The sequence below is a fragment of the Enhydra lutris genome, unplaced genomic scaffold (assembly GCF_002288905.1).
Source record: "Enhydra lutris kenyoni isolate GAN:26980312 unplaced genomic scaffold, ASM228890v2 scaffoldscaffold22, whole genome shotgun sequence".
NCBI classification, from domain to species: domain Eukaryota; kingdom Metazoa; phylum Chordata; class Mammalia; order Carnivora; family Mustelidae; genus Enhydra; species Enhydra lutris.
This window is the reverse complement of record NW_019154106.1, coordinates 27,951,499-27,964,366: the sequence shown is the minus strand read 5'-3', so window position 1 is coordinate 27,964,366 and position 12,868 is coordinate 27,951,499. Positions and strand designations below refer to the sequence as shown.

The following is a 12,868-nucleotide window of genomic DNA, read 5'->3' as shown; positions in this document are numbered from 1 at the left end:
TATCATGACCTTAGCCCAAAGCAGACACTTAACTGACTGAGCCACCCAGGCACCCCAGAAAACTAGTTTTTAGTTTTGGTGACGCCTTAGGGCTAGAATATGCTCCGGGACTGGGCAGTAAGACTAAGCTGTGTCCTAAGCCGTGTTCTGTGTTGGAATATTTTCTAGAAAGAAGGTACGTGGGGATCCCAGTAGGGCTGTCATTCCCTTCAAGTTTGTCCTGTAGTATTTCAGAGAAGCTGAAGTTACATGGATACTTAGCCCCTGAGTGAGCCGTCCTGGTGTGCTCTTTTGAAAACGACACTGAAAGGGTCACAGATTCTCACTCTTTCCAGTGAGTACCAGAGCTCACACCCCGAGTGGGGGAGGGGTCGCGTGTTCAGGTGTGGAGAAGAAATGGCCTTAATTTCTTCTAAATACCAGTGGCCTTTGCTGCTGAGTGAAGATATATAGTGAAGAGTCCAAGATCTTCCATATGTGCATATCCTTTGACCCCATAATTCCACTTGTAGGGATCTAAACTAGGGCTGAATCCATGGTTATGTGCAGAGTGTCGTTCGCAAGTACATTTATGTCAGCTTTGTCTCTATAGCAAGATATTAGGACCCCACCTACAATCCTCTTACATATAGCCCGAAAACTCCATATAGCAGAATGCTATGAAATCATTTAAAGTTATTCCCTATAATACATATATTTACTGGCAGAGACATTTCACAATATTGTATATGAAAAGTGCTTCAAAATATTACATACAATCCCATTTTATAAAAAAAACTTATATACTTACATATATGCATACATATATATGTATGTATGTTTGTGTGTTCTGTTTATAAAAGCATGACCCAGATGGCTCAGTTTGAGTGTCTGTACAACAAAAGTAATTTTTAAGTACACCTATTCCTTTACTCGTATTTATCATATACATGAAGGCGATTATATCATGCACTGTAATACTCACAAAATTCTCTAAATTCCTCTCCCGTTCCTTTGTCATAGGTTCTTCTGCACCTCTCTCCAGAATCCCAATTAAAAATCCTGCAGCCCACACCCCTTCTGCCTGCTTGTTCTCCCCCACTTCCTATTTTCCATCACAATAGCTGGAGAATCTGGGTGGCCTGCTTGGGGCTGTTCTTGAAAGGGGGGGAGGGGAGAAACTGCAGGGCCAAGCCTGCATTCTTCATTTTGGCCCAGGATGGGAGCGTGGGGGTGGGGATTGATGAGGAGTGGGGAGGTGATGGCAAGGCTCCAGCCCCATAATCTTCCTCCTATTTCATATGCATAGAAAACATCTGGAAGGATACACACAAAGGCCAAAATGTTAACAGTAGTTGTTTCTGGAAGGAGGATTAGAGGGATTTTAATTGTCTTCTTTTTGCTTATCCATGTTTTCTAATTTCCTACCATGAATGGACATTCCCTGATTAATTTGTTAGAATTTTTATTGAAGTCTATCTTGATTAACCTGGAAAATAGCTTAAAAAAAAAAAAAAAGTTCCCCCATGCTTTGGGAGGTTGGGGAAGTAAGCACGGTAAACTTCAAGTTAAAGAGGTTTAAAAATAAAGTCTCTGTCCCAGACACAGCCCCCAACATTTACCCAAGTCAACCATCAGCCCACACTGGGAGGTTTGTCTTTGCTCCTGTCTCCCCCTTTTTGACAAATAAAAGCAAAATGTATTTTCAGAAACGTGCAAATTAGAGAGAGGGCTTGGGGCAAGTTAAGCAAGTTACAGTAGCATAGAGGTGATATGCCTTATCTGGAAAATGGGTACAGCCAGATGGTCCTCAGGGATGGGTGAGGCAACACATGTGGAAAACCCAGGACTCTTCCTGGGGCAGACAGAGTCCAAGAAACAGTAAATGTGAGAACCGGAAGGTCCTTCCCAGATCAATGTTCAGCTCCCGCATCTGACAGCTGAGGAGCCTGAGGATTAGGGAGTTGACCTGACTTGCCTGTGGTCCTACAGCTCATCAGCAGTGGAGTAAACATGTCAGGGAATGTGGGTCCTTTAGCTTAACCTCAGGTTCTACCCCATGGACAACTGGACAGAATTTCTTACTGGTTTAATATCACAAAGCTTTTTGACTATGTATGCTAAGTTTATAAGAGACAGAGGTGAAATGGGCTCAGGGAGCATCCAGATTTGGGCAAGATGGACACTAAATAAGCACATACAAGTGCGAGGAGGGGGAAGCCCAGGGCACAATGACAGTTCATCTTGTTTCCATTGGTAGATGTCCAGAGACTGAAAAACCAAGTGAGAACAGTAGGAAAACAGAAGGAGGCTAGAGCAAACCTATGAGGTCACTTGGGGTATAACTCTGGTCCCTCCAGCTAAAGGGAAGCCCCCTTCCATACGAAATGGAAGCTCTGGGGTGGGAAGCAGAGGTCGACTTCTGTTGGGGTATTATGGGGTGGGTGCAGTGGGAGCCTGGAGAAAGTGTCTCCACCTCCTCATCGAAGGCAATATCTTTCCCACCAAACTTAGAGAACCCCCAAACTGGCACAGCCCCCCACCCCCCACCCCCGCCGCCTGGGCTCCTGGGAGAGTGGCAGAGCAGGGAGTTGTTGCCAAGAAGTATATTTTTGCCCTGCTTAAAGCACAACTATAAATTCACCTAATAGATCCACCAATATGACTGGAAATGCATAGGACAGCTCAGGGGTGGGAAGAATCATAGCTCCCCCCAGTGCCATTAATCTTTCACCTGGGAGCAGGTTGGCCTTAAGCATGCATTATTTATTAGGGAGACGGGGATGTAGGGAGGAAGGGCAGTGTATGGGCGGCAAACAGCACTGATAGGGAAATGTAACAGGCAACATGGTGCCACAGGATGTGGGAGGGATGGGAGCTGAGAGAGCCAGGCTCTGCCACAGCCACCCTGGATGACTTTGGAGAAGTTACCTCAACCACTCTGGCCTTGACCACCCCATCTGGAAATGGGGCTTGGATTCACTGGTCTCCTAAAGTCCTTTCAGGGTCTGAAATTCTCTCCAGAATGTTCTCTGCATCATGAAGGCAATTTGTTTCAGAAGTTGCATTCACCAGCCTAGAAGGTGTCAGCAAACCATCAGGGAGTACATTTCTGGGCCTTTCCCTAAAGATCCCCATTTGATAAGAGTCCCTGTGGGCATGCACCCAGGTAAGAAACGTTTCTGAGTTTACTAGGGCAAAAGTAATTCTGCTTTCTACTCCATAACCCATTTTTGCTTGTGTTCCTATAAAAATAGTATTCTCAATTCTTACTGTAGATGTTTGTTGATAAATCTAGATCTGAAGGTTTACAGAGAACCTCATCTTTTTTTTTTTTTAAGATTTTATTTATTTAGTTGACAGAGAGAAAGAGATCATAAGGAGGCGGGGGGGGGGGCGGGAAGCAGGCTTCCCACTGAGCAGAGAGCCCCATGCAGGGCTCTATCTCAGGACCCTGAGATCATGACCTGAGCCGAAAGCAGAGGCTTAACCCACTGAGCCACCCAGGCACCCAAACACCTCATCTTTTTATCTTGAACTACAGCCAAGCCTTAACTCTGGGTGATAAGATAGATTACAGGAAATGTCTCTTGCCTTCTTGGTGTTTTCTGCATTTTCTATTTCTTCTCTAATGCACTTACATTAATTTAATACTAATGGAAAGTGCCTTTACGTTTTCAAAATAGGAAAAATAACAAATTTCTGACCCTCTGTGTACCGATTTTAAGGAGCAAGAGACTTCCCTTTATGAACGAGTTCCCTGGTGACATTTTCTCGTTGTGCTCTATCTCATGTATCCAAGAGACTGATGCATAGTAATTCCATGAGAAACAGGTGCAGTTGAATATATAAAAGTAATAATAACAACACTTATGGTGACAACGGCGGCCGTTGTGTTGCGCCGTATGCTACTGTTCTAATCTCTGTATGTATCATCGTATTTAATCCTCGTGAGACCCCTGGAGGCAGATGCTACTACTATCCTCACTTCACAGATGAGGAACTCAAGTGACAGAAAGCGAAGTAACTTTCCTGGTTTGAACATCTTTTATGCCCTGTCTTGTATCTTCTCAAAACACCCTTTAGATCTGGCCTCTGCAGCAGCAACCTGATGGCCCTAGTGGTCCCTTAGCTTTTACTTCTGCCCTGAGGCTACTCTGTCTCTGTTCCATGGGACACCCATGGGAGCCTGTTGCTCCCTACGCCTGCAGAGATCTCAGAGTTCAAGGACACCTGCTGGAGCCAACTCTTGACTAGTGGGGGATGAGAGCTGGCGGACAAAATTTTGTCATACGGTCCTAAAGAGTGTTCTGCCTGGTTCCTTGGAGGACCCCCAGAGAGGTTAAGTCTGAACTGCCCATGACAATCACTAATTTAATGCCTGCCCTTGACTGGCTTTTTTTTCCTTCCCCCAGTCTACTCATTCTAGGCCCTGACTCCTATTCCCTGGAATTGTTTTCCAAAACAAATGATCTGTAAATAAAGTACATCTTGGGCCCTGCTTTATGGGAGAGCCTCAGTTAAGACATTGCCCCAAGGACACCTAACTGTTAAATTCTGGCACCCAGGTGGGAGAATATTCATTCTCTATAAAATAGTAATAAGCACCCAGAACCAGGATCTAGATATCTAAATCTTTTTAATGGATGTGTGTGTGTGTGTGTGTGTGTGTGTGTGTGTGTGTGTGTGTTTAGGAGTTCACATGCACACCCCAATAGGCTTGGGAGTGGGATAAGTACACCAAAGGTTAATGAATTTTTAGAATTTTTTTTTCCACTCTTACTTAACCGTATTGACTAATTTTGCTGAAGCGGCAGTGTGTCACTATGCATGGACGGAGAACAGGCTGGTAAACTGATCTGTGCTGATTTATTCTCACGGAACCCTCGAGCTCTTCTAGCAGACAGTAGTAGCCATGGACATGCTTGTGTGAATGTGAACTATCCTCCCACAGCCTCGCTCTCAGGCTGTGTCACAGAAGCAAGTCTCAGACCCAGAGACCCAGACACAGGTGGACTCCTTAAATAAGCATTCATTAGCAGGCGAGCATGGGACGGACCGTGCAGCCTGCCCTGGAAGCTGGGGATGCCCTAGCCTCTGCCCACTCGGGGACTGCAGCTGCCCCCCAAATGAAAGGTTCGCTGGAGGAAAGCAGGAGAACATTCTAGAACCGTTGGCCTCTTGAACAGTCAGGAGAGTCTCCTGGAGGGCTGGCTAGAGCACAGGTTGCTAGGCCTTGCTCCAGAGCTTCTGATGTAGTGTTGTCTACCATGAGATCAAGGATCTAAAGGCAGGATTTTGTTGCTCTCTCCAATAAAACTGGTGTCAGGCAGCCAGCGATTCCCTAAATGGCTGGACACAGGACCATTTAGGGAGTGAATCTAGAGTCCAGACCCTCAACCATTGGGGTATAGACCACTAGACGCTCTAGATTCTTTTACCTGAAAGGCACAAGGGTGGAGAATGTCTCTAAACATAAATAAACATAAATGGTATTCGCTTAAAGTGGTTTTAGGGAATACCATTAATGTCGTCATTGAAAAGCCATTTCTCATCCTCCTTACGCCAGTTAGCAAAGCCTGCTGCCCCGTTGGAGCTCCAGAAAAGTAAAACGCACACGGAGAGCTGGCCTGTGGCCTTCCGAGCCCAATGCTAGCTGACCACCCCTGTGGGCTAGATTCCTGGCTGGGGCAGCGAGGAGGTGCTAACAATGAGCACTGTCCCTAACAGCACCCATCCCAGCTGAACATTTTAAAGTGCAGACAGCGTTAAGGGGAAGGAAAGTTCATTAACAAATCAATGGGTGTGTGTTTGATCCCCCAGACGGAGCCTGAGATCATAGAGGAAACCAACATTGACAGGGTGAATGAGCCCCGCGGCTACGGCAGGTCAAGGCAGGTGAAGGGCCACTCAGAGACGTCCACGCTCAGCTCCCAGCCCTCCATCGACGAGGTCCGGCAGCAGATGCACATGCTACTGGAAGAGGCCTTCAGCCTGGCATCTGCGGGCCACGCAGGCCAGAGCCGGCACCAGGAAGCCTATGGCTCAGCGCAGCATCTTCCTTACTCGGAGGTGGTGACCAGCGCTCCAGGGACCATGACGCGGCCCAGGGCAGGGGTGCAGTGGGTGCCCACCTATCGCCCAGAAATGTACCAGTACAGTCTGCCGCGGCCGGTAAGTCAGACGTCCCTTCCCCCTACCCCAGGGGGTCAGCTCTGTCCGATGTGTTCCCGCAGGGGTCTCTGGCCTGGGATGTCTAGGGGAAAACCACCTGGGGATTTGGAGACAAACGTTTCTTGGCTCGCTTCCCATCCTCCACCCACGATCCAAGACTAAGCCTGTGGGTGCACACACACAGGAAGCCCTTACATCAAACCGTAATACACTGCAGAATGAATTTCCTTTTCGACGATCCCTCCTGTGAAGGCTTAACCTCACTCTTCATGCACTGGTGGTTTCCTGCATTTCCCAGCGTGGGGACCCATTTTCAATGTTGGGACACATTAGGGGGCCACGGGCCTGGTGGTTCAGCACAGAGGCTCAGGCGACAGGAGGTTTGACTCGGAGTCCCTGCTCCACTACTCTCTAGCCTTGGAGACATCACTTAAATTCTCTGCAGGTAAAATTAGCAAGAAAAATAACCTGCTTCCTAGGGTTGTTGTACAGATTAAGCGAGTCGATCTATCTGAGGCTCTTAGAAGAATGCCAGGCACACAGTAAATGCTACAGCAGTGTCAGTCATGCCTATTTCGTTCGCTGGTAAGTGCACTTCAGGGTCGGAGAAAGCGCCCGGTGACTGACAGCTTCCATGATTTAAACCAGAATTTTAGTTAGCGTGCATTTCACTCATTACCAGAGCATCTACAGATACTTTTTTAAAAAGACAGATAAACTGTGGACCATAATAAACAATGCACTGTACATATGTAGGTTTCATCCTTGTAAGAGTCTCTGCCCTATTCCCGAGGGTTACTCATTAACAGATGTGTGATGACATAACAAAAGCCAACAGTTACTGTTTTACTGTTATTACGTTTTGATCATGTGTACACGTATGCTCTTGATCATGCTAGCTCATTTATTTCATCCTTACTACGTATGGACCACTGAGGCCGGTATTAGTTTTTCCCTATTTTACAGATGAGGGAACTGAGGATTACACACATGTTCAGGTCCCACAGCCAGGAGGGGGCACCGCTGGGACCCAGACTCAGGCGGTCTGCACCAGGGCCCGTGTTCTTAACAAGCACGCTCTTCTCCCTCGTGTGATGTTACCTTGCCTCCTCGTCCGTCTTATTTCTTTCATCTGCTATAGACTATTTGGGACATCCATGGGGTTGTGGACCCTTGTGATAATTTCATGCCCCTACCCTCCATGGTCCACACCACACAGGCACTTAATAAATCATTGCTATGCTATGTAAATAAGTAGCCTGTTGTGAATTTCCTTGTTGTTCTCCTTTGCTCCAGACTCCCCCCTCTCCTCCAAGTCACTGAGATGTCTCCCCTTGACCCTGCTTCTCATCCCTCCCTTTGGAATGTCAGTGTCTAGCCTTAACCTTTCCCAGTGTCTAAGCTTTATCAGGAGAGACAGGTTTATTTCAAATGGAACCTCGAGGGTAGGGTGGCTGTGTGTGGGGGACCACCATCCGCAAGCGTTTGTCCTTAGTTCGGCAGGTGCAGAATTTCTATCTTGTCTATTCACTTCACAGGGATCAGCTCCTGGGAAGTTGACTCACTCTGATTAGGCTCCCAAAAATGTTTTTTTTTTTTTTAAAGATTTTATTTATTTATTTGACAGACAGAGATCACAGTAGGCAGAGAGGCAGGCAGAGAGAGAGAGGAAGGGAAGCAGGCTCCCCGCTGAGCAGAGAGCCCGATGCGGGGCTCGATCCCAGGACCCTGGGACCATGACCTGAGCCGAAGGCAGTGGCTTTAACCCACTGAGCCACCCAGGTGCCCCCCAAAAATGTTTTATTAAGGATTCGAATTTAGCAACCTGCAGTGAGAAGCTGGCTGACCACATGGGCCAGAATACTTACGTTTGAGGCTCAGTGTGGTCTTTCATTTGGTGAAAGCCAAGCCGAGGACAGTAAGACATTGTCAGAGGAAGAGCTAGTTATTATTGGAGCTCTCTTCTCCATCTGTGGTATGCAAACCTGGAGAGTACTGACAATGAAGGACAAAGGGTAAACACCAGCCATCTTTTTTACATCCCATTTTCTGAGATATGGGTAGAATACAATGCAAAATTCTTAAAATAGTTTTTAATCTAAAATAGAAGACTTGGGGACCATGCCCAGCTCTCAGGAATCTGAGTCTGCCAGATCAGGGAAGTTTGCTGGATATCCAGAAGCACGACCTTCCAGAAGAGTGTCAGCAACTGTGAGGCCAACACAGGCCATGCTCCCATTAGCCGGAGTCCAGACATCCTTTTCTCAGAAAGAGAAAAATTCTCACCAAGCTTTACAGATCCATCACCTTTAAAAGACTTTCCTTTGGCCATCATGTTACAGTTTGCACAATTCTAATTGTCCATTAAATCAGTACTAACCCTAATGGGGGAAGAAGGGTTTTTCTCACTGAGATTTAGAAAACACCTGAATCTTACCACATTTATACACAGCTGTTAAATGTCTGATCCCTGGGAAGGGTCACCTGTATCTGTCTGTATTGATTCATACTGACTTCAGTTTCGTGGGTTCATCCTTCTTGACCTCCGTACATTGACCCCATCCCTGGACTTGACCTCAGCCTGGAGTAGAAGGGCACACAGTGGCTGAATGACGGTAGCCAGGGACTGCAGCTCTGAGTCTTGGATTCCTCGTCCATGAAATGGTGGTGATAAGACGGCCTCGGTGAGGATGAAGTGATGGAAAAAGTTTAGCACCTGCTATTTGTTTGCTGGTATTAATCAGAGGGCTTCCAGTGATGCCCAGTACCTCAAATTGCTTGATCAATGGTAGTCATCATTGTAAAAATATTCTGCCCTTTTCAGGGAATTCCTCTAGTTTCATCCCTTCCCCTGACCGATTTGAGACTCTATCATTTCCTCCTCCTGCTCTGTTAAATTCCTTTATGGGGTGGCTCCAGTGCCCCAACTAGGGGTCCCAAAGAAGCTTCACTTCTGTTGGGAGATAATTCTCAAGAAGAACTAGACCCCTCTGGCTGGAGGCCAGACTCTGGGGATCCATAGAGACATCTGATTTCAGAGCGAAAAAATCTAAACCACCAGGAAGGGTCTTCCAGCCGATGATGGGATCCACATCCACGGGGCCTCAATTTAACAAAACCATCTGAAAATTTCACTGTGGGACATAGGGAAGCCTAGATCATTCTGTTTGTCATAATTTGGGGTTAGCTGTGGTGCTGAGAAGGGCAACAACATCACCATTCTAGGCTTGAAAAATAAGGCCACCGAGAGAGAGAGAGAGAGAGAGAAAACTGGGAGAGAACTGAGAAATAACACAGCAGAGAGATGGGCCATCAAACCAGAACAGTATCAAAGGCACTTCTCTTGTGAGGAAGGCTTCCTCTTTTTTGCTAACACATGGGGTCCCTATTTTCATAAAAGGAAAAAAATAGCTAAGGATACACAGTAGAAATAATGATTCTTAACCCGAGTTCTTGCCGAGCCCCCTTGTGCTACGATAATGTGGGAATCCATAGGAAAAGGGGCAATTTAGAAGGATAACTATGATTACTTTTCAGCTTCCAAAAGGAAGCACTTGGAGCTCCGTTGGAGGATCATTGGAAGCTAGTAGTTTTATTTTTTTTTTAAAGATTATTTATTTAGGGGCACCTGGGTGGCTCAGAAGGTTAAGCCTCTGCCTTCAGCTCAGCTCATGATCCCAGGGTCCTGGGTTCGAGCCCCACATCGGGCTCTCTGCTCAACGGGGAGCCTGCTTCCTGCCCCCCTGCCTGCCTGCTTGTGATCTCTCTCTCTCTCTCTGTCAAATAAATAAATAAAATCTTTTTTAAAAAACTATTTATTTATTTGACAGAGATCACAAGTAGGCAGAGAGGCAGGCAGAGAGAGAGAGAAAGGAGAAAACACGCTCCCCACTGAGCAGAGAGCCCGATGTGGGGCTCGATCCCAGGACCCTGAGATCATAACCTGAGCTGAAGGTAGAGGCTTTAACCCACTGAGCCACTCAGGTGCCCCATGAAGCTGGTAGTTTTAAATGAGCTAGGCCAGGCTGATGGCATTTCTATCACGGAAAAGGTTACTGCCGCCAGACTGGGACCTCGGGGTTGCAGTTTGGGGAACTCTTGATCCATTTCAACCCTAGAGTCTGTGAAGGGATGGACTCGACACCTAACGACCAATCAGTTTTGCCGGCAGCCCCTGATGTGTCAAGTGGAATGAAAACATCCTTCGTCCTTCCTGTTGGTGTCAAAGAAGGGGATTCAGAGCAAGGCAGGAGCGTTAAAACCACCTCCCAAGTACAGCCTTGCCTGGGGCAACTAACAGTAATAATTACAACAATGTCAGCTGCGGCCATCTACTGAGTTCCCATCATGTGCTGACACGAAGCTAAGTATTGTGTAGACATTATTTCTTCGAATCTAACTAGCATCCTGTGAGGTCAATATTGTTATCCGCTTGTGCTCAGTGAGGAAACTGAGGCTCAGATAACTGAAAAAACATGCCCAAGGTCACACAGTTGTTGAGGCTAGACATGGGGTAGGAGCCCAGAACTGTTTGACTTCAGAGCCCACATACTTTCCACCCTTTGGCCCAGTGGGCCTTAGGGTGTCCTCCAGACTTTGGGGAGACTCAGATCCCCAGAATGTCAGAGTGTGATCTCCTCATAAGGAAGCTGACCCCGAGAAGATTTCGCCCATTCCTATCACTGCCACTGGTAGGGAGACATCTCTATTAGGATGAAATTGAGAATTTCACATCTTTTTTTTTTTTCTTGTTCTCCCCTCAAAATCAAAACAAAACCTCTGTTGATGAGATACACAGACCTGTCAGGTATGAGTCTGCCTTCGCCACAATACTTGACTTCAGAGATAATTACGTTTCCTATGTTTCTCAGAATCCGATTTGAATCCATTCTGAGTTCGCATCTGGCCATGTGGGGTGGAAAATTCAGTGTCAGTTTTTACTGGGCTCCCTCCACTTCTGGTTGCTCCAAAGTCATTGGTGGCTGGGAAACAGTTGGAACACCAGGAGAGGATCTGTCCCCCGCACTGTTGGTTGGTGGGTCGCAGTCCAACTCTTGGAAGTCCTTGAAAGCAGGTCACACTCTCACTGTCCTCTAGCCCCGGCATGGGGATCTTTGCCTTTGGATCACCCTGAGGAAGGCCCCTCGAAAGCCAGCCGAGTATCCAACATCCAGCAAAGGCACACCCTCGAAGCTTAGAAAAATCACTCAAGTGAATAAAAACCACAGTTTATCCAGGAGGGCTGCATGGGAAGGGAGAAGGGGAGGCGCAGGACATGAAGTCTGGAGAAAACTTGGCCCACAAAACTCAGGAGGAGCAGGACATATACTTTTCTTTAGTTTTCTCTTCTCCATGTGCCCAAAGCTCTATTTCAGTTCAAGGGCTCCCTCCCTACCCCTGAGTTGAGCTATTGTGGGGTCTTACATGACGCAAAGCCTGGTGAAGGGGTGGGAAGAAGACATCAGAATCTGGTTTCAGTTTGTCTTCCTCTGACTACTCTGGCTGGTGTCCCTGAGGAGTCCTTGTTTCTATCTAATCTCCAGCTGTTAGTCCAGGAGGAGCACAGTTGGATCCCGGCCTTCTGTTTGCAAGCTCTGTCTGGACCCCTCCCCACTTCCTGCCATACACACACACACACACACACACACACACACACACACACACCCTATCCCTCTCCCCTGTCTAGATCTTCCTCATATTAGCACCCCCCCCCCCTCCCCCACACCCTACCCCCTCGAGACAGGACCTAGAGCCCCTTCTCCAGACCCATCAGCATCTAAGCCCTCTGGCTTCCCTCCAACTCTCCCCCTTTCCTAACCCCAGGGTGTTTACCTCATCTAGAGGCAAAATAGTCTAAAGGTGCCTCTCCTTCCAAATCTCTTCTTTCAAAATCAACTTTAGGCCTTGGGTGCTTTTGGGCTTAGGTTTTCGATATTCAAAAGCCTCAATTCAATAGTTTCCGCTATTGAAACGCCAATGAGAACTGGCTTCTGGGCCCTCTTCAGTGGCTGTGGCTATGGCATTCCTTCCCTGGGGCAGGAAGGCCGGGTGCCCTTGCTGCTTGGGGTAGGAGGAGGGCCCTGGATTCCAGGAATTGTGGGGAGAAGAAAGTGTTGCTTACTACAGCTACTGTATCAAAGGATTACCCCGGTGTCAGAAGGAAGTGGTTTTCCTTGTGGAGGACCCACTGTGTGCCAGATGTCACATTAACATACAAAATGAGTCTTTCAAGCAGCCTTTGGCCTGGGGTCTCATAGCCACCATGAGCGGGTGAAGAAGGTAGGCACAGACAGATGAGTTGCTCATGGTCAAGCAGCTGCTAAGGATCAAGCCAGGATTCAACCCTGGCTTTGTCTGATTTCAAACCCGAGCCCTCTGCACCACACCACCCTTAGCTCAGAGTTGCAAGGCAGCGGCCTTAACTGGCTATGGGATTTTGGACAAGTCTGTTGACCTCTCGGCTTTAGTACCCCCCTTGGTTAAGGCAAAGGGTATGGTCTCGATGTCTCCTGCTCTCTTTCCAGCTTGAACCTTTTATGAGTCCCAAGGCCTTGGAAACCTTAGATAGGACCCTAACAGTAGCTCATGGTAAACTGACAGACCAAGATAAGCCCTGGGTTTTCACCATGGGGTTAGTCTTCAATTACCAAGTCCTCTGTTTTCAACGAAGTATGAACTGTCCTTCTGGAAGATTTTAGTTCCTACATCAGGACGT

The 12,868-nt window shown here is 47.3% G+C and overlaps 1 protein-coding gene across 1 annotated transcript in view; it reads left to right on the top strand.

Moving 5' to 3' along the window:
- Positions 1 to 12,868, top strand: part of LOC111150149 (KIAA1549 like) — a 110,982-nt gene that overhangs the window by 81,973 nt on the left and 16,141 nt on the right. Inside the window, exon 16 of the mRNA XM_022507539.1 lies at positions 5,803 to 6,153. Within this exon, the coding sequence (XP_022363247.1) occupies positions 5,803 to 6,153 (351 nt within the window). The remainder of the gene's footprint in view (positions 1 to 5,802; positions 6,154 to 12,868) is intronic.